At 44.5% G+C, this 26,380-nt stretch overlaps 1 protein-coding gene across 14 annotated transcripts in view; it reads right to left on the bottom strand.

The window, feature by feature from the left end:
- The window catches only part of kcc (solute carrier family 12 member kcc), a 209,700-nt gene that overhangs the window by 136,819 nt on the left and 46,501 nt on the right, over positions 1 to 26,380 (bottom strand). The window contains exons 1-2 of one of the 14 annotated variants that reach the window (XM_031969500.2): positions 12,171 to 12,191; positions 1,344 to 1,850 (exon numbers count right to left, since the gene is read on the bottom strand). The exons of 4 other annotated variants lie outside the window; for them this stretch is intronic. In XM_031969500.2, coding sequence (XP_031825360.1) covers positions 1,344 to 1,401 — 58 coding nt within the window. In that variant the 5' untranslated portion in view covers positions 1,402 to 1,850; positions 12,171 to 12,191. Of the gene's footprint in view, positions 1 to 1,343; positions 1,855 to 9,284; positions 9,304 to 11,363; positions 11,379 to 11,599; positions 11,880 to 12,170; positions 12,192 to 26,380 lie in introns of those variants that run through there. 9 more of the 14 variants (XM_031969497.2, XM_031969503.2, XM_031969506.2 and 6 more) reach the window with 9 other exon arrangements.

Genomic DNA, 26,380 nt, shown 5'->3' with positions numbered 1-26,380 from the left:
ATTTTGTCAGGGAATAGTACGCGCGACGAATGAAAGTGTAATTCGATAAAACTGAATTCTCGACGAGGAATGTTTCCACTCCCGAATGTCCACGGCGGGGGATATCCGGTCTTGAATTTTCATCGAAACAAATTTTACACTCGAATGTCTAGTTGGAATAGAGTTATATCCTGTGCTTTCTCTATGGAGCAACCGGTCGAACTCGGAATTCCCACGGAAATCTAGTTTGCATTCGAAACAACGTCCGCGGGAATTTTGGACCTCGATTTTTCAACGGGAATTTATTTAATCTCCATAAACAAATGTCCGTTTTTAAACGTAGGTAAGAAGAAAATTGGATATAGTGGAATTTTTATTTGGAAGAATTTCATGCTGTGCGATTTTTAAGAGGGAAATGGTCGAATCATAAATTCCCCTATGGGAAAGTATATCTTCAGTGTATATTACAAAAACCATTTGAATTCCCATTGTGAATCTCTGTAAGTAATTTTCATCAAAGTTTACACTCCCAAACTGACCATATGTATTCAAAGTTATTTGCCCAAAAAAGTAATCAAGCTGAAAATTCTCATCAGAAGGAATATCCACCTTCAGTGTGCATTACAAAAACCATTAAAATTCCCATCGACAATCCACCACCGAATTTCCATAAAAAAGTTTCCATTCCCAAACCTTCACAAAGGAAGCAAATCTACTGTATATATTGAAAGCAATTTGCCAAAAAAAGTGATCACGCTGCAAATTCTCATCAGAAAGAATATCTACCTTCAGTGTACATTATAAAAACCATTCAAATTCCCATCGACAATCTACCACCGAATCTCCAGAAAAAAATTTCTATTCCCAAGCTTCCACAGTCAAAGAATCAAACAGATCATATATATTGAAATCAACTTGCCCAAAAGAGTGATCAATCTGCAAATTCTCATCAGAAAGAATATCCACCCCCAGTGTACATTATAAAAACCATTGAAATTCCCATCGACAATCTACCAGCCAATCTCCATAAAAGTTTCCATACCCGGAGCTCCGTAAAAGAATGAAATACACGATGTCCATATAAATTCCGCGTTTCCAGGGCGAAATTCTCGTGGAGAATAATTCCAAGGCCCGTTACGAAAAATCTTCCCGTTCCAGATCAACGCTCCCGATCTCCGAAGACGCGCGCCGTGACACAGATCTCTATTGAGCGGATCGATATAGCGGGTGGCCTAACGTCGTTTCCTCCCTTCGGGTCGGAACATCCGGCCCGGGCACAATGGGACGTCGCGTCGGCCGTCGGCCGCACAATCGGCCCCGACAATGAGAAAAAGACTAGACGGCTAGGCGGGCTGGGTACTTGCCTTCGACGAGCTGCTCCTTCTTCACCAAGATCAGAGGAATGGCCCCGGAGATGCTCATGGTTCTCTGGTCCCGGCCGCTGTGCTCCTCTTATCGCCACAGTCCGCTTTCCTCGCTCGAGATCGGTCCTCGCTTTTCAGCCGCACGACACTGGCACACGGACCGATAACATCCGAGCAAGCCGCACACACTCGTCTGCTGCACGCGCACTCGGCTGAATATCCTTTGGGAATCGATAAGTCGCAAACACGGATTCGCGGATCGATTCGATTCTCTAGCACTTGTGGTCCTGGTAATTGGGCGACATCGCTCGGAGAGGGAACTGCCCGCCGCTCGCACTTTCCTCCTGGGATTCGCAGGTTTCTCCTTTCTTTTGTTCACTGTTTCGGTAGGTCGACGTGTACACTTGGCTAACCGAATAGGGAGATCGCCCAGTTTTCACTTAGCAACGCTTATCGTTTCGTACAGGTTTTCTGTTGTTCGGTACGCGGAGATTGTGCGATGCCTCTCTGCTCGAATTTGTTGAGTGAGTTTAACACTAGGACTACCGTGTATTTAATACGATTAATGTACAACGATTATTTCTAGTTTCTTCGGACACTCGTTGCAGTAGTCAAGTAAAACTATTAATTTTCAAGATATTGGATATTCGATGCCTTTAAGGTATCAACAATTGCGGAAAAAATCAACACTCAGTCATTTGTTCATTTTGACTGACACAGTAGTTCGAGTGTTAATTGGGATGAGGTTACAGTTACGTAGGTTGAGAGGTGATTGCCGGGGTGAATTTTATAGTATTTCCTTGGGACAATTTTCTTGGTTCAATTTTTGTTAATCGAAGACTGCAGTGGCTACGTGAAATTATAACGACGTTTTTAACACGTCCAATGCCACGTGTACTACATGTAGTACGTTAATTTCTGTAAGAAAATATTTTTGTAGCTGTATACGTTACAGAGCACCGAAAACATCGATATCGAAATATATAAAATTGAAAAAGAACTTGAATATAATTTATTTAAAAAATCAATACAGTTCATAAGCAAAATATGACCGAAATTTCCGTGGTGCAGGGTTCATAAGCGAGGTCACGAGCGCCTCATATTCTTTCCCGGGGTCGTTCGAGTTGCGTTCCCCCGGGACGAAGCGACGAACGCTCTCGGAAGCGTGAAACGTTCTTAACGTGGGTGTCCCTTGATTCTTGATAGATAAAGTTTTTCCAATCTCTGGCCGGCAAGATTGCGAGGTGACTCGAGGAGTCCTCGAAGTTCAGCGTATTATTCCGGTGAAGTTTGCGTAATCAATGGCGAGTCTTTTTTATTAGAGGAAGAGGATAGGTTATAGGTCTGAAAATCCCCTCAATATTTATAAGCTCATACTTCTGAGGCTTAACCGAGCGTTTTATGGATCCCGTGTTCCTAGGAGAACGGAGAAGATTACGTTTGAGGATGCGCTTTGTTTATGAGTTCATCTACCCGCGAGTAAATCGATTAAGAATCTTCTGCCTCGGAAGAGAAAAGAAAACGCCGAGCATGGAAAGCTTCTTAGTTTGTAAATTTATCTTTCTGCAACACGACCGGACGAAGACGTTTCGAAAGTATTCGAAAGGAAAACAGAAGCTCGAAGAAATTTTCTAGGGAACTAATGTTATTGTACAACATTATTACATAAATAAGATACAGTATGTAGAAGGGAAGTAGAAAGAGCTCTGGGAATTTCCTTGTTTCGCGAGACATCTAATAAATTCATCCTCGCAAAAAGGAAATAAAATCGTCCAGAATGCCTGAAATAAGAAATGTATCCCCTTTAATGATGATCAACGAGCGAATCGTTCTCCTCGGAAGAAAAACGAGGAACCTAGGGGGTGAGAAAAAATGCCATCGCTTTACAAGCATCATCCCCGAAACTGCTATAAGAAACGACGCGATGTTTTTTCCTCTCTCGAGTAGCCGACATTGTGTGTCGGAGGGAAAGAGACCGGAAATTGAAGCGACCCTCGCATGAATCGTCCGAAGAGGAGGACACCAAAAGGGCGTGTTCCCGAATTCATCGCGCTGACATGATAACGTTTTCGTCGACGTTCGGGGAGGTAAACGGGAAACCTTCGAACGAATCTCAATTCAGTTTGTTTATTCGAAGACAAATTGGCTGTTTCGCATGCAAAACAGAGAATCCTGTCGTGTCCTCGTAACGAATATACTCGTGACAGACAGCTAATTAGTTAAGAAACGAAATATTTACCGTGGTGGAGATTTGAAATAGAATTTAAGAGATATAAACGTCAGTCAATCCTTTCAAGATAGAGTTCAACATCGTTTCTCTATTATTAACACGTCGAGACATCCTCTGGAATATTCACTTAAAATTATCTTCCAAGTTCAGCCTGATATTCTAAATTTTCCGACTTTCCCAATAACGATTACAAAATTTAAGTCTCCAAAATCCATCGAAGATAAATGAGTAAACCGAGAAAAGAATAAAAACTTCAAAGGTCGCCTATTGACGGTTTAGAAATAGTGTTAATTGCGATGCTTCCGAGCTGATTAACACTAATCATAATGGGAAGTAGTCGGACGACCTTAAAACTCTGCGTTTTCTGCTGTTCATTTAATTTTCTATCAATTTCTGTATTGTTTTTCAATTCTCATCTTTTCTCTTGCTTCTGCTTCCACTGAGAATTTATCATCCAATTTGTTTATCTCTATTTTATACCCAGTTATCTAGTCACGGTAGGAAAAGCACATTGCGCACCGGCTAATTTTCAGAAAACTGAATTGTGATGGCAATTTTCACTGTCAACTCATATCGCTACACACAGAAAAACTCGGATGTCATATTGTCATGTAATATAAAATTTAACTAGAATTGGTTATCTATTTAAAATATATTGTCTTAACCCTTTGCACTCGAAAGTTTTTTAGAAATATTCAACACTCTTTGACAAAATATAGACGATGCTTGTCGCGACTAATGTAAATAATTCAACCGATAAATTAAAGGTCAAAACTATTTTACTCTAATATTTCACATAGTGACGCGTTATACGAAGTTTAGCGTTAAACATCAAGCTTCATAATTTTACTGTATCAAACCAATGTTGCGGCAATTAGCGTTGCATAGCTGTCTTCATAAAAACGAGATTTCTCGTTACCGGTGCGCAATGTGTTAAGGAAATATCACGTTCGAGACAATCAACTGTATAAATACACGTTCGAATGAAAATCTTCGAAAGAATTATTTGCACGCGCGACCCCGTACCAGAATAATGTGTACGCTTTTCAAAGAGAAGTCGCAACGGCCAGCTGATTAAAAACGGCGAAAGGTAGCCCGTATAATGCGCGGGCGCCAATAAAAGTTGCATTTCAATCATTAGCCCGAACGTGTAATCAGATCGCATTCCGGCGAACTCCGGGCGCAAAAGCTAGTAACCGGGTCAAGCCCCTCGGCCGCTGCCGTTCGCCGATCGACGCTCGTTTCAGTCCTCGTACGCGCATCATCGATCCCGCGTGTGTGTCACTGCGCAACGAACCCTCGGCTCCCGTATTTACATACACGTACACCGAATACGTGGCCGCCCGGAAACTTTCAGCGGGCGGAAACGCGAGACACTCCGGGGTTACTTCGACAGAAACTAATCGGGAGGGTGGGCGGGCGGGCGGGGGTCGGAGGGGAGGCGGCTACGGAGACGAAAATCGTCTGACGGAATCCAAGCTGAAACTCTTATCCCCGGAAAATCACTTTGTCCCCATTGTACCCTTATTTTCGCGCGACTCCGAAGCTACGGGATGCTGGAGAAACGTTGCACTTTCCCTCGGATTTCCTTTTTTTGTAGCGAAACAGGGGAGAACGAAGGGTGATCTGCAGAGGATTGAGTGGTTGAAAATAAGATTCGAGTGAACGAACCGAGAGTGATAATTGAGAGTAAGAATAACTTAAATTTCTATTAGCAACTAGAAGTTCGAAGAGATTGTTGGGATTTTGATTGTAATGTGTTATAGGAGTAGTTGGTAATAGAAAGTTGACCCTTTGCACTCGGAAGTATTCTTTTAGAAATACTTAACATTTTCTAACTAGACACAGACGACTTTTAAAATTAACTCAAAGAGAAATCACAAGTGAATTGAGAAAGAAAGCTTTTTTATCGGAATATTTCACACGTCAATGCATTGTACATAGTTTAATGTTGAATATCAAATTTTATAGTTCTACTACATCAAATCAAGTGGTGACTGAGAGTCTCCTATTGAGTGCAGAGGGTTAAGTTCGAAGAGATTATTGTGATTTTGATTGTAGTTTGTTATAAGAGTGGTAATTGGTAATAGAAAGTTAAGTTCGAAGAGATTCTTCTGTGATTTGATTTGGAATATACGAGTACTATTTGTAAGAGTGGCGGTTGGTAAGAGAAAGTGGAATTTCAAATTTTCGTGATCGAGATTGTAACGCGTCAGCGAATAAATGAATTTATCCGACGCCGTCTGGTGATGGCATTTTTCGTTGGTTTTGGTAATTGTGAAATTGGGTTTTTTAAATGTGTTAATTCGATTACCGCTGAAAGCGTTCCGCATTCGAATTTCCGTTCTAATTGTAGGTTGGAGTTATTCGGACGTTTTCAATATCGTCCCGAAAGTAACGGGTAAATTTGATTACTTAATCGCTAAAGCGACGGGATTAAAAGTTTCTTTGAGAATCAGCGAATCGCTGGAAATTGTCCCCGCCATTCGCCGGAGAAATAATGCTGGATATATCTTTATCTCTTTATACCCGATTGTCTTCCGCCGCGTGAAAATGGTAAATTTCAGTTCATTTTCAATTGCGCTCGAATGAATGAAATTAGGAGGACGAAATCTGGGGAAGTGAAATTTCATTCGCAGAGCGGTACACTTCCGCCGCGATTCTCACGAATGGAAAGAAACAATGGTCCTCAAAGGAACAATTTTGAAGGAGATAACCTGGATTCTTAACGAAACTAACGCGGAGCGGTTCCTGTTAAATTTAATCTCCTTATAAATAATTCCGCTCGAGTGTAATGAGGCGTCTCTTAATTGCTGAACCTCGCACCTGCATGCCACTTACATTTCTTACTGTATTTCCCTCTCGATGCGCCGCGTTTCATCGAAATTTAGTATAATTTAATCTCCTCTCTTACTTCTCATCACGAGCAGCTCTTGCGTAATCATTAAATAAATGAACATCGTTGTTCTCCGAATGCATATACCAGGAAAACAGAAACTTTTGCTTCTGAATAATATTAATAATGCAGCAGTACCATCAATTATGTTAATAATATAACAAGGATACTATTAGTATTATATCAATAATAGAATTAACGTTATTAGTAACATATCAATAATAAAAATAATGTCATTAATATATTAACCCCTTGACCTATATCATATCAGACTCTTGAAGAATATTTTAAACTGAATTTAAGAAATCTATTTCTGAAAATAAATTGAATATTACTTTTCTTATCAATCGTTGATCTCTGGAGCAGACGTAGAATAAACGTAAAATTGTTTTCATTAATATATTAACCCCTTGACCTACAATATGTCAGACTCTTAAAGAATATTTTAAACTGAATTTAAGAAATCTAACTATTTCTGAAAATAAATTGAATATCACTTTTCCTATCAATTTCCTAATGAATTATTAACGATGAGATAATTGTATCCATCACAGTTACGAAATGAATCATAAGGTGAAAGGTTAACAAGGAAAATCGATGTAACACCTCAGAACACGAGGTCCCAATGAAAAATGGATTCCTCGAGACGCGACATTGGAAAACCGTGTCATTCCGGTTGGTTCGATGACACCCGTGTGCACGATCGATCACGTGTAATTCTCTCGTAGTGCGTGCAGACGAGACGCGGCTTTGTTTCGCGGGGCTGTTCCCAATCCCGGCAGCTAACTTCTCCATTCAAGGAAACTGTCTGCCCGGGAAGTGCTCGGCGCGAACTTGATTCGGTAACTGGGTAACTTGTCAACTGTCTCGGTACACGGTTGCCCCTAATTCAACTGTCGCTCCGATTTTCCTCGGAAAAATTCATTTCAGCTAATTGTTCGATTCCTCGTAACGCACGAAAGTAATAATTCGTTTCATTTATACGAGTGGACGGTGAATCATCGTGTAAAATTGAAATTTTCGCGAGCGATGTACCACCGATCTGCTGTTTTAGGAATTTGAAATTGACTCAACAGATTTTCATTTGAGAATAGAGTAATATTTTCAGATTCCGTTGAATGTTTCTGTGTGTTCATGTGTTATAAATGATATGGTTCGAAGTAATAAATTCCTCGAAAGCTACATTTGCACAGATCAATGATTCAAGGAGTTTAAAATTCGAGGAAGTTCCGTTCGTCTGCTATTTAAAATATTTCCAGCGAGTCTGTGGTACCGGCAAGAGGAGCGAATTTACAGAATGAATTATTCCGTATTTGAAAATCCGCGTGACCTATAAATTTCTATTCCATAGGCAGATTTGGGGAAGCGGACGTGAATAGAATTTCATCGTTCCGAACAATGGACACAATAGCACATTGCGTGCCAGCCTGTTCGTGTACGAACGTTGTACAGATGTACCATCGTTCCCTCCGTGTTACTCGCGTAGATATGAATTTACCGTGTTATTTTAATTTGTACATCGGGACGAGCTATTTCAAAACGATCCGTGTATCGCTCCCGAGCTGAACTTTCGGGAAATTCTCTTGCCGGTGCACCGTACTGGGAACGAAGCAACAGTGCATACCGAATTTCGCTGAAATTAAATATACTCGAAACACAGTGTTTGAATGTTAAAGAATAATAACGTATTAATAAAAGAAAACCGAAGACATCGATACAGAGAGCCAATATAATTCTCAAACTCGACGGAAAATGAAGCAAAGAATCACAATATCCGAAAATTAATACAGCGAAAATGAAACGAAGAACCACAACTTCGAATATCAACGAAAAGAAAGCAAGACAGAGCACCACCGAAATCAGACAAAGAGAAACCCTTACAATATTTCAAAATTGACAGGAAAGAAAACAATCAACTATTATAACATTCCAAACCCATAAATCCTCCGGATTCAAAATAACCGACGAAACCACGAATCGTTACTCGGACCCATCGATCAAAACACATCGAGAAGCCGCGAGCGCGCGCGCGGGTTAGAGGATAATTAATGTTCCACTCCCCCTGGGAAAGTAGGGAAAAAAGGGAAAGGAGAAAACAATTGGCTAGGCGGGAGGAAAATTCAATTACCGAATGAACGAGGCTCGATTCGACGGCGGGACATTTATGCGAGATACGTCCAATGTTGTTCCGCTGATCGATCACGCGGAATCGTTGATCCCTGGCGCGTTGTTGTATCGACGTGTAAAAACGCGCGCGTTCGCGTTCACCTGGCCGAATCGACTCGGCGGCGAGCTCGACGAGCGAGGGAGTTACCCGGGAACAAAATTTTCCCGCTGGCTCCAGCATTTTTTCCCCCTCTCTTTGCCGTTTTTCCCTTTGTTTTCCCGTTCGTCGGGCTTCGACGCGAAACGAAACGGAAACGGGAGGCAGGGAGACGGGCAGAGGGAGAATAAAGGGAAAAACAGCGGGGGAAATTTTTCGGAACGCCAGCTCGGGGCCGCGGGATAATAGTTCCGCGTTAAACGAGCACGGGAAACAGTTACCGTTTCCTAATACAAACGATACTTCACGCGCGCGCCGCTTTATCGGGCGCAGATGGTTTTCGAAACGAGACGGATACGCTCGAGATGAGAGAGCCGGCCTGTCGCGTGCAGCTCGCTGCTCCTGACAATACAGTAAACTCGCGGAACAAAAGGAGCGCGTCTCTCATCCATTTTTTTTTTTTTTATTTTCATTTATCCGTCCCTCGCGCGCGCGCCGATCGCGCCGATGAATGACAGCGAACGCGCTCTTTCGCCGGGGAAAACGTTTAACCCTTTGTCGCTCTTTTGAAAAATAATCTGCGCCTGTTGTGGAACCGGTTTCCGATGGTTTTCCTTGCACAAAGAGTTTTCGTTCCGTCCGGAATTCAATGCGCCGCCTCGAAATTGAAACGTTTACAATGCGTCCCCTCGCGACGCTCGAGTTCGAACGACGGAGCGCCGCGCGACCGTTTGTTTTTAAGGAATCCCGTCCTCTCTCGTCGGAAATGCAATTATATAATTACGGAGGAATTAGAGACGCGGCTGCGCGTCGCGAGAGCTCGAAATGTTCAACCGCGGCGGGCTAACGTTTCAGAATGGGCCGTCGCGCGCGAAAGATTCGAACGGAAGGGGGATAAAAAATTAGGGAAAGCGGATAAAGAACGGTTGTGCGGTTTCGCGAATCGACCTTCGGCAACCTGCAATTTTCCGTCCCATTAACGGCGGCAGAGCGGCGCGGCTAATTTCTGAAACGACGGTCCCGCCGCGATTTTATCCGCGAACGATGCATTTTTCTTCTTATCGGGACGCATCTGGCGGCCCGCGAACGCGACGAGCCACCGGTGACCTTTAACGCCGCATAACGTTTGACGAATGAGGGGAAGCGAGCCGGCCGCGTCACTGGGGAACAGGAAATCGTAAATTACTCTGACAGGGTTGATTTGCGGGCCGATCTTAACCGAACATTTTCCGTCTATTTTCGCCGGGCAAAACGAAACAGAACCGAGGGGAAAAAAGGAAGAACGCTACGGAGAATTTCTGTGGAAATTTCGAAGTTCTCTCGGATTTATGCTTCTTTCATTGAACGTTTGTACTTTGTACTTCGATTGGAACAATTCTTTCGAAGTTCTTAGTGCGATGGTGATATCATTTTATATAGGGAATCGTAGATGAAACTGTGATCTGAGTGTGTTGCAAAGGAAATTTGGAATTGTCTTCTCACACGAATGTTTAAGATCGCACTTGAAAATATTAGAAATGTATTTCTTTCGATGAGAAAGATAATTAAACCTTGATGCTTCTTCCTTCGTCTTCTTGGCGCGTTTCAGAATTTCGTTTTGCTCGCTTGTTACTTCTAATTACTTAGAAGTAACAAGTACTTCGATTGTAACAGCGAATCAAGGATAAAACAATATCTTGAACTTGACAACAATCAACGTGTCGGAACGAAGCGCAATGTACACAAAGGAGGCGAGATACACGCCCGAGGAGAGCAACGGAATTAATCACCGCGACGATTTCGCTCGACCCAGGGCTCTCGACGAGCTTATTAACGCGAGCGCGAATGAAAACGAGTCCCGCGATGGGGGTTAATTGGCTGTTCAACCGGCGAGCGACCCGGCCAGGGAGACCACATATTTTTCGAGTGTTTAGGGTGAACAAAAGCGGCCGGTATCGAGCAACAAGTCATCGCGACGCGTCTTTCGAGTCAATTACGGCCGGGCGTGTTTGTCCGCCGCGAAAGAAACTTCGCGCGGAGAAGAAGGAAACGCGCGGAGAACAGTTTGTACGATCGACAGCCTGTCAATCGCGGGAACATCGTCGATCCAGCGATGTTTGTTTGATTAAACGAACAGCATTCGAAAAGTATGCACTACATTGGAAGATCGAGTCGTACAATGAATCATTTCTAACGACTAGAACAAGTTGCCAAAAAGAAAGTAAAGTAAGCTTAATATCCTGCGTCGCGAACAAAACAGTCAACTGACATAGCTGTCGAAAGAACGAGCGAAGATAAGCTAAAACGTCAACAGCGTCTACGACCATCGACGATTCGATGAACCTCGACAAAGGTTCCTTTCTATGAGACAACATACAGAAAGACGCTTCCAAACATTTCAGAAGACATACACAACGCCGAGTACGAAACAATCAGATCGAAAACATCGATACATCTCACCCCCGGGGAAAATAAATTCACCGCCCCAAAGAGACCTCCGGAGTTTCCTGATCGTTCGACCCCCAGTCAAACAATAAAGCGAAAAGAATGGGAAAGACTCTGCCAGTGGAGCAGGTGCCGCGCACAAGACAGTTCCCTCGATCCTGGATCACGTGGCTCGATCAACAGAAAGAGAGGGAGAGCGAGATTCACCCCGATCCCGGACAGTGTCAGCCAGTTGAACCTGGATCGATGAAGGATGCTCCTCGCATCAGCTGGGTCTCATCCCCTATCCACCTGTCTCCCTCTCTTTCCCTCTTTCCTCGTGTATTCACCGATACACACGTATACACACGTATGCATACATGTACATATGTATACACACACATATATATATAAATATATATATATATATATATATATATATATATATACACATGTATACATACGTATCTATATACTCCCGCGCCCAGCCCCGTGCTCTCCGCCGCACTCACCCCGTACCTATCGAGCACCAGAGCCGAAAAAACAAAGGGGGATCGCGGGATCCTAGCCCCGTGAGTCCTGAACGCGAGCCGGGTATCCTCGAGAGACACTGTTCGCGTTTCGCGGTCCGATTCGAACTGAAGGTGGGACCCCGAGGGTGGCCGCGACGCCGTAACTTTCGATGGGCAACACCGCGGTCCTAGAGAGAGCGAGAGAGAGAGAGAGAGAGAGAGAGCCGGAGCAAGCGGTGAGGGAGGAGAACGGAAGGGTAGAGAGGGTCGAAAGCGCGACCAACTGGCTGACTAACTGACGACTGGCTGAACCGTAGGCGGCGGCGGCGGCAGCGGCGGCGGCGGCGGGGGAGGAACGGGTGGCTCGGCACACAAGGGGGTGAAAAACTGGCGAATACTTTGGCAGGACACCTCCGCACCGGCCCCGGCCAGGACGCACAAGTGGTTTTTCGCGTTTTGTCCCGGGGGCTGATTCGTCGGTCGGGTCGGTCGAATTGGTTGGTCGCTTCTCTGCCCCACTCACCTGGTATCCGCGTAGGGTGCGCACCTACTACTACCTACCCGACGGGGTAGCTACCTCGGCCACCCACCAGACCTAACCTCCGACTACCCCACCGCCAACGTTAGGAACTCCCTCTCTTGCCCGCTGGATCGGCTAGGTTCGTCTCTATCGGCGCGCTCTCCGTCCACCTTGGGCTTCCTCTATTCCCCTATCGCTGTCTATCGCCGTTACCCGCACACCCTTTCTCTTCGGTCTACGAGCAACGGTCCGCGTTCGTTCTTTGTCTGGGTTCGAGGGCTTCTGTAGCTCTGTCTGCCTCCAGCGCGAGCGCGCGAGCGCGCGCGCGCGCAGCTACAGCGCGGTTTTATTTGCTCGAAGGTGGAACGTTATTATTAGAATTGTCTCGGGCAAATAGCTCGCCGAGATAATTGTTCGAGTGAAACGGTATCGGCCGTTTCGCGTGAGTAATTAGCGGAATTGTTTTGTTTGCCGGGCTTGTTTGGTACTGGTGTTTGCGGATGCTCGGACCTTTCGGATTCCTGATGCGCTCGGGGGCTGATTACGCGAAGACGGATCGTTCTATTTGGACGTTTTAATGGCTTAGATTCAGCAGTCGCGGGTGTAGAGACAGTTGGAATATTCATGGATGCTCGTTGACGTTGGTTTCCGTTGGAATCGACTGGGAATTGTTCGTATCGTATTTAGAGCGGAGCGCCTCGTTAGGAAATCTGCTCGATTACGCCTGTTTCCCTCGTTAAATTGTTTAATAAGCGGATTCACCGAAGTCGCAGCCTTCGAGATTCGGGGAACAGCGCCGGTAATGAAATCCATTAAAACTTTAGCGTCCATGCGTAAAAGCGTCTTTCGAAAAACCGGACGGCCGGGGGCAGGAAGCATTAAACGACAAGGGAGAATGAAATTTTATTCGCCAATTAGAAAGTTTATCGATACGGACAGCTGCCGGCTTTTTATCGCGCGATACTTTCGAACTACCCCGTGTAAAGGTCCCTCCGCTCCCGCGGCTTTTATGTCTAGCCCTGTTGCGAGGGTTTCCCTCGAGGAAGACAGAGTTTTCTTTGCAGATTTTCCGGACCGGTTGTCCCGACTTACGCGATCCACTTGTTTCAAGGTTCTTACCTCTTCATCCGTTCTTACAACCGACCGCCCCGGTTCACCGTTTCCACGATTCCATGGCAACGCTCTCGCTCTAGCGGTTCCGCCATTTTTCAACGTTCCCGGCTCCCTTATTCCACATACGTTCCCTTCGCCGCTATTTCTCTCCATGGATTTCTCCATTTCACTTCGACCGCGCACCGCTGTGTCTTGTGGAACCGCTTTATCTCTTCCTGTTCACGCTGATACGAGAATTTTCTGCTCGCTAGAGGCTCCGCGGTTTCCTCAACCCGTCGCTTTGCGGGCTCTTTCTCAGGTCAGTTGAATTAATTTGTCACCGGTGGTTTACAGAAACGAGAACAACATTCTCTATTCTACGTCTATGTTTTGAAGTATAATAATTGGTAATGGAATAACGACGCTTAATTTGGATTTAACACCGTGATAACTCAAAATTCAGCCGATGGATACGTGAAATCGAATGGTAAATAAGTCAGACCTCGAAGTTTCTTTCTCTTTCCGTTCCTCATTTGATGAATAAACGAGTGTGTCGATTGAAAGATAAGCGTTTAATCTTCAGACTTGTCGAGGAGCTAACGAATATTGTGGTAATCTGTTAAAACGATACAAGAGATCGATGAACAACGATAAACTTCGACAAGAGATCGTAAGATTGGGAAATAAAAATCGTTAAACCGTCAGGGTCAATGGGACAGGTTAAAGACCTCGAGGTCCGTGTTAATTGAAAGTTACGTCCGACGTATAAACAGTCTATTCAAGCGACGATGACATCGACATCGCGATGACGTTGAATTATTTGCGGAGAGTTTTGTCGTGTAGTCGTGGGACGATTAAAGTTTCAGGATTCCACGTTTCCTGTTCCTCGGCCTGGCCCGAGACGCAATCTTTCGGGATGAATCACTTGCCCCGGTAATTGATTCCAAGGTCCGCGCTCGTCAATTTTAAAAGAGATTGAATAACAGATGGACCTCTCCGCGAAAATATCAATTGGTTATCGCCGGTGGGAAACTGGAGCAGACTGTGCGGTTTATTAATAAACGAAATGATATTATACGACAGACAAATAACTCTTTCAGCAGCGGCAGCGGATTAAACTCAAGGAAGAACACGGCTATTTCGGTTGCGAGAATCGTGTCTTCGATCTTATACTCGATTAAGAGACCATTATTATTTCAGAACGATTCAGGACGAAATTATTGGCCACTTTAAAGCTTCGGTTGTTATCTTTAACCGTTCGCATGCTAAACAACTTTTGTCGATATTTACCAAAAATACAGAAGTGATTAGGTGTGTATGCAAAAGAATTAACAAGAGTACTTATCTAATGAGATCAGAAATATTGTGTTATTACGAAAAAATAACATTTATTAAATTTACTTTGATTTATTTCTTGAAGAATATAGCAAGAAAATTATAATTGATAGCACTCAAACGGTTAATCTCGTTTCATTGATATTTCATTGGTTTTATCGTGACGATCGTCTCTTCATGTTTTGTACTGTAATGTGTATCTCTTATTTGTATGTTTATATATATTGCAATTTGCGTATTTCTATCTATTTACGATTATAATTTGTACATTTACGTGTACCTTTGATTACGATTTATATATTTGCATCTATTCGTGACTGTAATTCAGCGATTGTTACTAGCGAAATCAACGTTTTGTAGATTTCATACAGATTTCACGTGTTCCGACTCCGTCTCGCGCGTTTTATGGTTCGGTCCACGGAGTTTCGGAATACTTCCCGACTTCACCGTGGAACGTCCCCAAGGAACCGCGGGATCGACCCGCGATTCGGAGCATCCGTGACGCCCAAGGGACGCGGACATCCCCGTTATTCGTGGGATGCCAGCGACATGGCTGCCTTGAATAGTAGACACATCGCAGTCGGCGGACAAGACATAGCGTACTCGTAAAATTAATGCGGAGCAATGAAATTAATTAGCCGGGACCTAGCCAGATCTCACGGTGGCATGGTCGTCGGACGATCGATAGGATGTTTCTTGCTTAATTATATGCAGATTTAGAACTAAACGTAACCTTGACTATGCATCTATATCGATCTTTCTTCCGAACTCGTTGGAACCGACTTTTAACCTTGAACTAATTGCAAATGGAGCTAATGACGTTCGAAGCTAGATGTTTCCAGCTGCATGGGATCAACTTTGTTTTTTCACTGACTCTAAGCTTTGTTGAAACTTTTATATATATTTATATTTTATAGTTTTATATATTATATATTTATATTCTATAGTTTTATGTATTATATATTTATATTCTATAGTTTTATATATTATATATTAGATATTCTTATAAAATTACGATTATATTCGATATTTCACAGGATGCATTAAATATTCCATATTTTATACTGCGTACTTTACAGATACCATGCACTTTGCACTTTATACTTCATACTGCGAACTTTAAATTTCAAATCTCTCGCGAATGGCTTTTAAAGTGCGGGGAAGCTGGTCTCGGCCAACGGAAAGAAATCCAACGGCTTCGCCGCTCCTCGGCAAAGGACTAACCAGCGACATTAGTGCGCACCGTACCAAGTGGATCTCCCCGCCTATTTACACAGTTTGGAGACGCGCTTTGTCCGTGGCCGGTGCATAATCCCCGGCACTTGGTCGTTCGAGTGTTCACTGCATTCTCCCGAGAGGACTAATACCGTCGCGCGTTGACGTCACTGTTTCCCTGCAAATGGCCGTCGCGGTAAATGAAATCAACTCGCCCCGGCATCTAGTCTGTTTGATGGGAACTAATTTTCGGGTCAGGTAATTTAACCCTTAAACGCGCAACCTACCTTCCAACAATAAAACACTGAAACGACCGATTTACGGGACGACGAACACCGGAAAACAGTTTCGAAAATTTCATATACTCGACAGAAGGGTTCGCCGAACTCGAGTATCGAGTTGCTTTTCCAATGAATACTTAAAAGGGATACACTGAATAATCCCTTAATAATAACTGAACAATCAATTAAGACTGAAAGCGTTAAAATCTATGTTATTCGAAGGATCATTCGAAGAAAATTTACCATTGAATAAGCGAAAGATCTACTCAATGTTATTCATTTCTATATAAAATTATTCAAATCTCTATAAAAACGCGAAGTCACGAGTTATCGAAACTGCCCAAACGACCGTTACTATATCACCGAGACGCAAGGCGACCCCGAAATCGACGAGAAGCACGACAGTTACGTTGCCAAATGAAACGGCGGCGATTAAAGGGCCCGATAAATCTCGCGAGACGCGAGCGCCCGTCCGTTACGTGGCGCGTGCACGATGAAAACTGAAACGAGTCGCGGACGGCCGTAACGCCGATAAATATCACGGAAGTGATCGAATCTCGGCGAGCGACGCGAGCGATTAACGAAACGGGTCTAATTGGCCATTTTCATCGGCGACGTTAAGCGCGGCGCGGCGACGCCGCCGCGTCGGATCGGTTATTCGGCTGTCGAGGAATTTGATCGGGAACGCAGCCGGGCCCGGTTGCGATGCGATATTTCAACGGGAGCTGGACGTGGTTACAGATCGCTCGGATCTGCCGGCAGAAATAAACCACGGGAAGATTTCCAGCGAGCGGGTCGCGAGGCTCGCGTACACCGTTCATTCAGGAATGGAGGAAAAATCGGGCGCGTTTCACTTTTGTCCGAACGAGGCATTGTTCGCCGTTGCAACTTGCTCGCGTCATGGAAGATTAATCGAACCATCGGAGTGCCGTTTTGTGGAGTAGAGTTGTAAAAGATTGCGAATCGAAGGGAGAGCAGAAGAAGGTAAATCTGTGTTGCCGGTAGGTGAGGCTGAAGTGTTGAAGTACCAGTTCATGGGGATGCAGCATTCGAATGGGAGAAGATTTCGGTTAACGCGTTGAACGCCGCACGATTTCATGGTACAAGATACTTGAAATGGAAAAGATATAATATTAAATCATTTGATTGTATTGCATTGTTATTGCAGGTTCATCTAGCTAGTCACCACATTAGCATTATTTATAATATAGAGATGTCTTCAGATAATCACGGTTCAATCGAGTGAACTATAGCAATTCGATTTGGTTCACCGGTGACCCCATGGCATTCAACGTGTCAAGTGGATTACTTAGAAACCCCTGGAAAGATAAACCATTGTCTTTCCGAGAACAGCGGGACGATTAGAATGGGACGAGTTACCAAAAGAACGGAATATACTTCGAGATAAACCTTATCAGTTATCTCCCCGTTGCCACTTCAATATTTCCAATTCACCGAGTTCGTAGGAATAGACCGAAGAAAGTTTAGTAACGATTCTGTCTTGCTACTCTCGGAAGTATCCTCTCCAAATGAAATCGTGGGTAAATCGGGAAAGAACGAGCAAACTGGTTAGGAGATGAAAGGCAAAGAATTAAAAGAAGGTCCGAAGAACGAGACGTGGTTAAAGCGACGAACAGTCTGCCCAGTCCCCCGATCTCCCTTCGATTTATCGTTTCCATCGGCGATTCCCGGGGAAACCGTCGCGCTCCAACAAACCGAATCGTATCGCCTCTAAGACCGCGTGCCAACGCGCGATCCGCGAGGATGAAGCTGCCGCGGGCGGGCGAACCGCACGCGTCCGGAATTAAATCGCACCGCGCCTCCGCTCGGTGTTTGCTCGCCGTCGCGGTTGATCGCCGCGTCTGACCCATATTCCATGATCCACGGGGCCATGGGACGGGAGCGATAAAGCCTATTCTTCCCGCGCGGTTTTATCCGAGCTCCGGAAGTACTTACGGTCATTCGAGCGATAATTAACGGCCGCGCTGAGGTCCCGGGTACTCTCTGAAATTTCGAAGAGCGGCGAGTTCGCTGATTTAAAGGGCGGCCCGGATGTCGTTACGGGGATGCAGCTTAAGCGGATTTATCTCCGGGGAAGCTCGGAGATCGCGTGTTACCGGGCTCACCGGCGCGTAAGACGCCATTTTTTTGATATACCGTCGCACGCTTCCGGGGAATGTCTCCAGTACACGGTTCGTCGAAGACTCGAGTGTGCGAGATAGGAAGCTGAATTGTTCGATAAGAATATCGACGAGCGTACGTTACAAATGACACTCGCGCGAAACGACGGGAATAAAGTAGAGCAACCAATTAAAATTGCAACCTGCATCGAGAACGTCAACTGCGCGCACCGCTGGTTTTTAGAAATACCGAACGTTCCGTAACGAACCGACGTTCCTTCGAGTTGAAGCTCCGCGTGAATTAAGGGAGAGAATTATTTCGTATTATGCGAAGCTTACTATTAAACGCCGCGTTTTGTAGTTCCGTATTAAATTAAGTAGCGCCCGAGAGCGGAGAGGATTAAAGTTTCGTCGGTTAATTAGAGGAACCCCCCGCTAAAGGCCACGCCCTCTGAGTTCGAATGCTTCAACGGTAGCATCGTTGAGAAGTTCGAGGAAAGGGAGTAAACTGTTGTAACCTTCGAGAAGCGATTCATCTTTATTTACTCGGAGAAGCAATTTCCATTATCATCGACCCCGGCACCCTATCATTCGAAAGGCAATTCGCAACACCTTCGAACAACACCGAACACCGTCGGCCAGAAGAAGCTAACCCCGGTTGGCCTGAACGTTCGCGAAATCGGCGATTAGCCTGTGTAACGGCGGCACGTAAGGACCACGCTCGGCTCCACGATCGACAGAGAAATTTGCTAACGTGTCAAGGGATTAGGCAGTTACAGGCCGTTCTGGATGTTTAGGGGCCGAGCGTAAACGTTCCGAATGGTGTGTACAATGTGGGCACAGCCTCTCATCCCCCGGCGGGTTTCGATCGTGTAATCGCGGCCAGATATAGGGTGGCCCCACAAAGCGATCGATCCGTAACACCGGCCGGGTGCCGTTCAACGAGTCACACCCCACGAATTTTATCCTTTTAGCCTAACGACACGCGATCGCGTCCCTTCTCTCGCCCCGGAAATTTAACCAGCCGATTCCCTCTAAAGCCCTACTAAAAATACATCCACGATTTACGCGGCCCGATTACTCGACCGGCCAAAGGACGTGCACTTTCGCGCTCGTTATCGTCGGCAACGGCCGGGGAAGAAAATATGATAGCAAAGAGACGATTTTCGCGGAATGTGCCGGGGCATCGGTAGGGAAATCCAAAAGAACAACCGCCATTTCTCTCCTCTCTCTGTTGCTCTCGCTGTTATAGGGAACCTGTATTTATTTTTATCCCGGCACACCGGCCAGATGCTAAATCCCTTTATCGGCGAATCCTCTTACGAGCCCGATTCCGGGAATACAGTTTTAAACCCGGACTACCGAACCGTTCGCCTTTTATTCGCTGATTCCTGTCGTTCGTCTGCGCCAGCGGCTCTTAACGCGGTAAGTAGCGGTAATTTCGTTTATCTTCCTATTTACGCTACTCGATACTGTGTAAATGGAGGACGCTTTATATCGGTTATTGATTAATGACGGTTGAACGGAATGTTCGTTGTTGATTATCGATGGATACGGCTCTTGACGCGTTGAGTGTTTCTCGTTGGAAGCTGGTTCAATTTTTCGTTAAACGAACATTCGCGCAGGTACGAGTTAGGTTTGAATTTCAAGAATTCGAAGGAAACGTAGATTCGAGTAACAACGGCGAAGGAATTCCTGTAGCAGCTACGAGCTCGGCACGCAAGTTCTTTCGTAGAATTAAAAGTCTTCTAGGTTAAAGAGTCCGGGTAACAGCATTAAAAGGGTTAACGGCGATAAATGTTTTCGTTATGCTGCGCGCGGGGCGAGAAGAGGAGAGACGGGAATGCAGAAGGAAAAAGCAGGAAACAAAAAACAAAGGTGAACGAGCTTGCGCGAAGTCGAGGCTCCAGGTGGCTGCATTTATACGTGACCCAACTATGGATCCGGCGCATTTTGCTTGGCGGCCTCGTTACAAGGCGAAAGATAATGATGAACGTCGGGCACGAAAACGCGAAGGAGCTCCGAGATTTAAACATCGCAGGGACAGTGAGAAATTCCAGTTTTTAGGTAGACAAAGCGGTACCGTGATTCGGGGACAAATTCGATCCGATGATGAATTCCTGTTCTTACATTCATATTCGTCGCGAGTACGGGGAAATCTTCGCGATTCCGTGCATCCCTGCTTTTTCGATAATATCTCAGATGTCTAGAATTCTAGTTAAAGCGCGAATCACAGCGTTAAACTCTTGACCTATGGTCTCTTCGATAACTGCGTTGAGATGACTTTGTTATACGATACTTATAACCTTGACAACAACCTTAATGATTTACCAGAAAACAAAGAAAAATTCCCGATTCGTCTTTAACTTCACTTTCTTAAGTAACAATTAATAACAGAAGAATAGCGTTCAATCTGACTCTATATTGTATGGCAAGGGGTTAAGAGATGTTCGTGAAAAACTGGGAGACGAGTAGCCCGAGCGTCTCCGCCATCTTTACGCTGGAACCGGAGACCGAGTGGGGGGGCTAGGAAGGACGAAAAGACACGATCGTTAACGGCCGTCACTTTCGGACCTTCGAGCATCTCTCGATGGTGTATTATTCGCAGTAAAGTCTCGAATAAAACCGCTGTAATGGGCTCCCTTTTTATGGTTACGCTGGGAGATACACGAGAAAACGCTTCGTCCTTCGCATGGGTCGACGGGACTTTGCTCGCCGGATTTTATTCCCGTATCATATAGGACGAACAAGCTGGAACAATAGGATTCACGAAGCCGAAGTGTGTACAGGGTGTGGCAAGGCGAGTGTTCCTATCAGGCTGGCCAAAAGCCGGACTTCTGTTTTACTTTTTACCGTGACGTTTGTACCGCAACGTGCTAATGAATATTCCAACTGGATAAAGTGGAAGACAACAGAAAATTCTTTTAATAAAACATGCAACGCATAGTTCGATGAAGTTTTTAACACGACATTTTTCTTCGCACTTCGTTTAAGAGTGCAACGAGACTTTTTGGCTAACTTGGTACATATACAAATGATAATTAAATGAAATCGTCCATTTAAAGGAGTAATGTTCTTTCTTTTCAATGCTTCTTGGTGTTAAGAATTTTATGGTAGTACGGAGAATCGTGCAGCCCGAAATCAATTATTTCGATGGAACATTGATTTCTATGCGGCAAGTTGAACTTCTATGCTCGAATTTGTAGGAGAGATTCCCGCTGAACGAATATTTTCCTGATCCACTTTATTTGCGAACGCGGGCGAACCTTCTCCCGAAGACGTTGTATGTAAACAGAGGAATTGGTTCGCCGCGAGGGTTAGTTTCTTGTGTTCCGCGAACAGCCGAACGTTCTCATCGACGAGAGAGACTTCGGACAAGAATGATGAATTATCGGCGCGTAAAGCTGCTGCTGGAAGCTCCTGGCCCCGGTAATCGGATATTAAAAGCACGAAACTGATAGCCTCGTGAAGAATGACCCGTTAAGATTAGCCGGAAATTCGTGTTCGCTTGTATAAGTATCAAAGAACAGGTACGAAAATGAACGTGAAATCTGAATAAATATTAATGAGTCGAAACAGAAACTTGTATCCCTTCAGATAACTTTCAGATTGATGAACTGAATGTTCGATGTACTAATTCGCTCGAAGATACTTCGATGCAATATTCAACATCAAATGTTTTAACCCCTTGCCCTACAACGAGTGAGACTCCTGAAGATTTTCAACATGATTCAACAAATTTATATATTACTCGGTTCATTTAAATTCAAAGTAAATATTATTCCTCTGTAAACTATTGTACTTAAAAGGAAATATAGGCATAACGTATGCTTAGAATTTTTCTTTCTTTCCAATACATTATTAATGACAAAGCAGTCGTATCGATCAGAGTTGAGAAAGAAATCATAGACCAAAAAGAAACTATCCTACAATTATTAGATTTTTCACACATCCAAATTTTGCACTAAGAAGGAAAATGAAGGATCTAAGAAATGTTATAGCATTTTTCATTTTCGCTAGGGATACTATAAACATTAGTTGCAGTTGCTGATAGATTACAAAACCGTCTGGAGTGCTAAGGGTTAATAGTTCATTTCTGTAGAGGATCTTTCGGGAACATAAATTTCGTGTAGGAAAAGGAGAATAATTTCAATTTCTATTGCCCATTTCGAGTAAAAGGAAGAATTTTACAATTAGAAATAAATTATATATCTCTGATGCAAATTATATCTCTATAGCAGAGCTAGCAGGGTTAATACAATATTAATTAATATAACAATTCATAAGCAGTTACATCTTCTGAGGAAATGAAAAATAAATCACAAGGTTCATTGTTATAAATAGATATTTATAGTGGCCAAATGACGTCATCGGAACCGAACGCGTCAACTCACCGTCAGAGCTGAATTCTAAGCAACGTTAATCCACGACGTAAGAAATCAACGCCACGAGTCTTCAGGGCCCACAGAAGTCCCGATGGAACCGGAAGCTCGTTCTCCGAGTGCACCAGGTGTGTCGGGGATGCCTGTTATTCTCGTTACTACGGTTTACGAAGAGCAGTCCGGTCTCCCCGCGGCGCAATGTGGCCCAGCTCCTAGCAGCACGCGCGACCACGAATTTAAGAACTGAATTCGGTCCAATTAAATTTACGGGAACGGCCGAGCTTTAATGAAAGCGCGCTGAAACATTGTCGGACGGGTCCGGCGGTACCGGGCAGCGGGATACTTACACCGGCGTGAACGGCGACGTCGCTGGCATTGTAAAATTAATACGCGCACTCGGGAAGCTCGAAACTGTCGGGCAGAACTCGTTGCGAAGGAATTTAATTTCGCAAAATAACGTGCGCGCGGGCGTGGAACATTTGATTACCCGATTCATAACGCGTACTCGCGTTTCTAGCGAATCCTTCAGTGTCGCAGGATTAGAATTAAGAGATTATTCAGATCGCCGCTGAGAACTCGTTGCCAAACGTATTACGACGAACACAATGTCAAATATAATAGTAGATTCGCGTATAATCTTGTACAATCTTGAACCTGCGATCGAAACGGCAATTCCCCGATCGCCGATTAACCTGGTAAGTTGCGATCCATCCGAACCTTCATTTCAGTCGTCAGACTGTCGCTAATCTACAATCGAAACCGGGACGATTGCAGTGAATCCCAATTACTAATTAACCCAGCGACTGGCAATCGATTCGAAGCCTCCGTTTCAATCATCGAACAGTCACGAATCTACGGGCAGAATCAACGCAGTTCCAGCGAGCAACAATTATTACCTATTCTATTCGCACCTAGTGTTTCTTCGTCGAACGGGAAATTCCATTTCGATCGCCGATCTCGATACCCGATCCGACCGCGCTTCGTCCGACTTCCCCCCGACGCGAGCGACTTCCCGCGCACGGCCGGTTCTTCGAAAGCTATTCCAAGGATCTGCTCCCGATTGATCGAAATCGCGGCGGAAAAGGTCGAAGCGAGTTCCTGCTCCCAGCGGAGGTATTCGCGCAGGCACGCGTGTCGAGCCAGCCCCGAGCGCGAAGGGAGAAGGGCGCCGGCGACGGATCGCATGCCCGACGCCAGTTAACAATCGGCGAACCCGTGCATTTATGAATAAGGCTGCGCTGAACGCGCGCCGTTCTAAGGTCACAGCCAATGAACCTCGATCCAGTTCAGGGCCTCCGGCCGCTGGAGACGCTGTCGGTCAGGGTGGTTCTGCCACACCCTGTTCCGCGGGAAAACAGACCTCCCGGCCGCACAATCAATTCGCGGACCATCTGGTGGGGGTTGAAATTGATCGTCCAGGCAGTCCTTTCGGTAACTCGTCTGGAGAACGCGTCCTCGATTTTGTCTCTTAACACTTTGCACTCGGAAGTCTTTCGCTGGAAATATTTTAGCATTTTCTGACGAGATAAAATCAATATTTTGTGGAACTAAGTCGAGGAATCACGCGTACATCGAGGAACAGAGCTATTTTATTCGAATATTCCTCAGAATGATGCATCGTAGGGAATGTAATATTAAATATGAAATTTTATAGTTCTGCTGTATGAAATCAAGTGGTGAGTCGCCTCTCGAGTGCAAGGGTTAACACTATTTCTACCGAAGGCGTCGAATGGCGCCTTCTGAAATTTTATCTTAACATTACTTTCCGAGTTTAGTCGTATACTCCGAATTGACTTTGCGACTTTTCCAGCGACGATTATGAAATTAACTACAGGAAATGGTGGAAATTAAATTGAGGAGAAATTATTAAGCTAAGAATATAATTTTAAGTTAAAACTTCTGCCTTTTGATACCTTCGATTGAGTGAATTATAGTGGCCCCCATGGCATCGTATCAACACCACCGAACCGAAGGACGCGCTAGATCATAGATTCCGCTGCACACAATGACTAGTAGCGTACACTGTGCCGCCGTCGTCCTTGAGGGTTGAAAAATATTCCGGAGGGACGAACATGGTAACTAGAGCCTTGGAAACTTTGGAAATTTCCGAGGAGGGTGACGATGCCCCCGAGGGATACCTTCGAAATCTTCGAAAGGGATCGAGGTCTTGAAAATTTGTCAGATCTTCGAGACCCGATGTGTCCACGGTCTGTGGCATTTTTTCATTCTCTGGGAGGGGTGAAAGTGTATCGAAGATGCTCGCAGTATTTCTGAAATAAAATGGGGATGCTAGGCGAGACGTTAAGAATTTTACGAATCTCTGAAAGAGTTGCGGCTTGGAATATTTCTAGGAGGTTCTCGAGGAAAGTGTAGGGAATTTTTCAAATTTTAGGAGAGACGGAAGTAGCTGAGATACTGAGGATGATGTAGGATGTTAATAATTTTCATTGACAGGGATGAAGATTTAATCAAGACGAGTCGATGCTTCTTTAACGTGTTTAAAGGCGTGTACCACCGGTGGCTTGCAGTAAGATATCGCATTAGACAGTGTGTACCATTGATAACTCATTAGACAAAATGGTCAAATGGTTTGGTAATTAGAAAACATTGCCATATAGTTGAGAATTAATTTACTTATTGATCAATATTTTTATCAATTTTGAGAATTCAGTCGGTAGATGGGAAAGAGTGGAAATTACAGCGCCGGTTTTTTACTATTTACTTTCGCTACAAAATTTTCCATTCTACTTCAAGTGGAAATTTTATTTGAAGATAATACATTGATAAAAGCAAAACATTTGTTCCCTTTGATTGATATGAGGGTAATGAACGACATTGATTGTTGTTAAATTAGTCTAGAAATCTTCATCACGAGTCCCACTCGTAATTGTACGGCAAGGGGTTAAGGATGCCGAGAAAATTTTCTTACTCAAAGAAATGGAACGCTGCGAGTAGTCGTTGAGCTACGCGTGTCCACGGTAAGTGGCTAGAACAATATCAAAGAATATCCCACGGAGAGTAAATCGTCTCAGCGATAACCAGCATCCGGCTAATGGAAGAAATTTTTTATCCACCGTACACACAAGAAGCTTTTCGCTGTTCCGCTTTTTCTCCGCCTGAACGCGATCGCTCGAGTTATTGTTACAGTTTATAGAAAGGATTAATCAAAATCGAGTCGCGATAAAAAAGGAGACGTTCGATACTTCGGTAATTAATGCACACTGTGTTATTTACGATTGAAACTAAAAGTCGAAACGAACACGGTCGATTGTTCCGCGGATCGGAAACGACGACTTTTCTCGCGACCGTAAAATTCCACTAACGTTTCATTAAAACTTGCCAGCGGCAGCGAGCTGCACCGTCGTGAATTTAATTAAGACAATTGCACCCCTTCGCGTGGAATCGCCGCCGTTCACCGTGGAACTGCTTGAATAATTTTTATGATGCCTTAAATTAACGAGCACGATCGTTACGCGACTTTCTTTTACGGTGGAACGGGTTCACGGCGGAGAGCTTCATGCTAACTGCTGATCAATTATATTAATACGTGATACCAGCGATCGTTAAACAATCAGAAATATCACTTAGACGAAGCGCAGAAATTTCATCGAATACCGCAGACAAATTTCCCTCGATTTCTCTCTCGCCAGAAATATCTACTAAATATTCTCCGAATCTCTGCGATTCAACAAATATTTCAGCAAATTCGAGATTCTCCGAGTTCCCGTCGGTCGTAGAGAACAAAGTTCTAATCGACTTCCCCTCGATCGTTACACAACGAATATTCA

The sequence above is a fragment of the Nomia melanderi genome, chromosome 8 (genome assembly GCF_051020985.1).
Source record: "Nomia melanderi isolate GNS246 chromosome 8, iyNomMela1, whole genome shotgun sequence".
Classification (NCBI taxonomy): Eukaryota; Metazoa; Arthropoda; class Insecta; order Hymenoptera; family Halictidae; genus Nomia; species Nomia melanderi.
The sequence above is the reverse complement of the archived record's forward strand: the minus strand, read 5'-3'. Positions and strand labels throughout refer to the sequence as shown.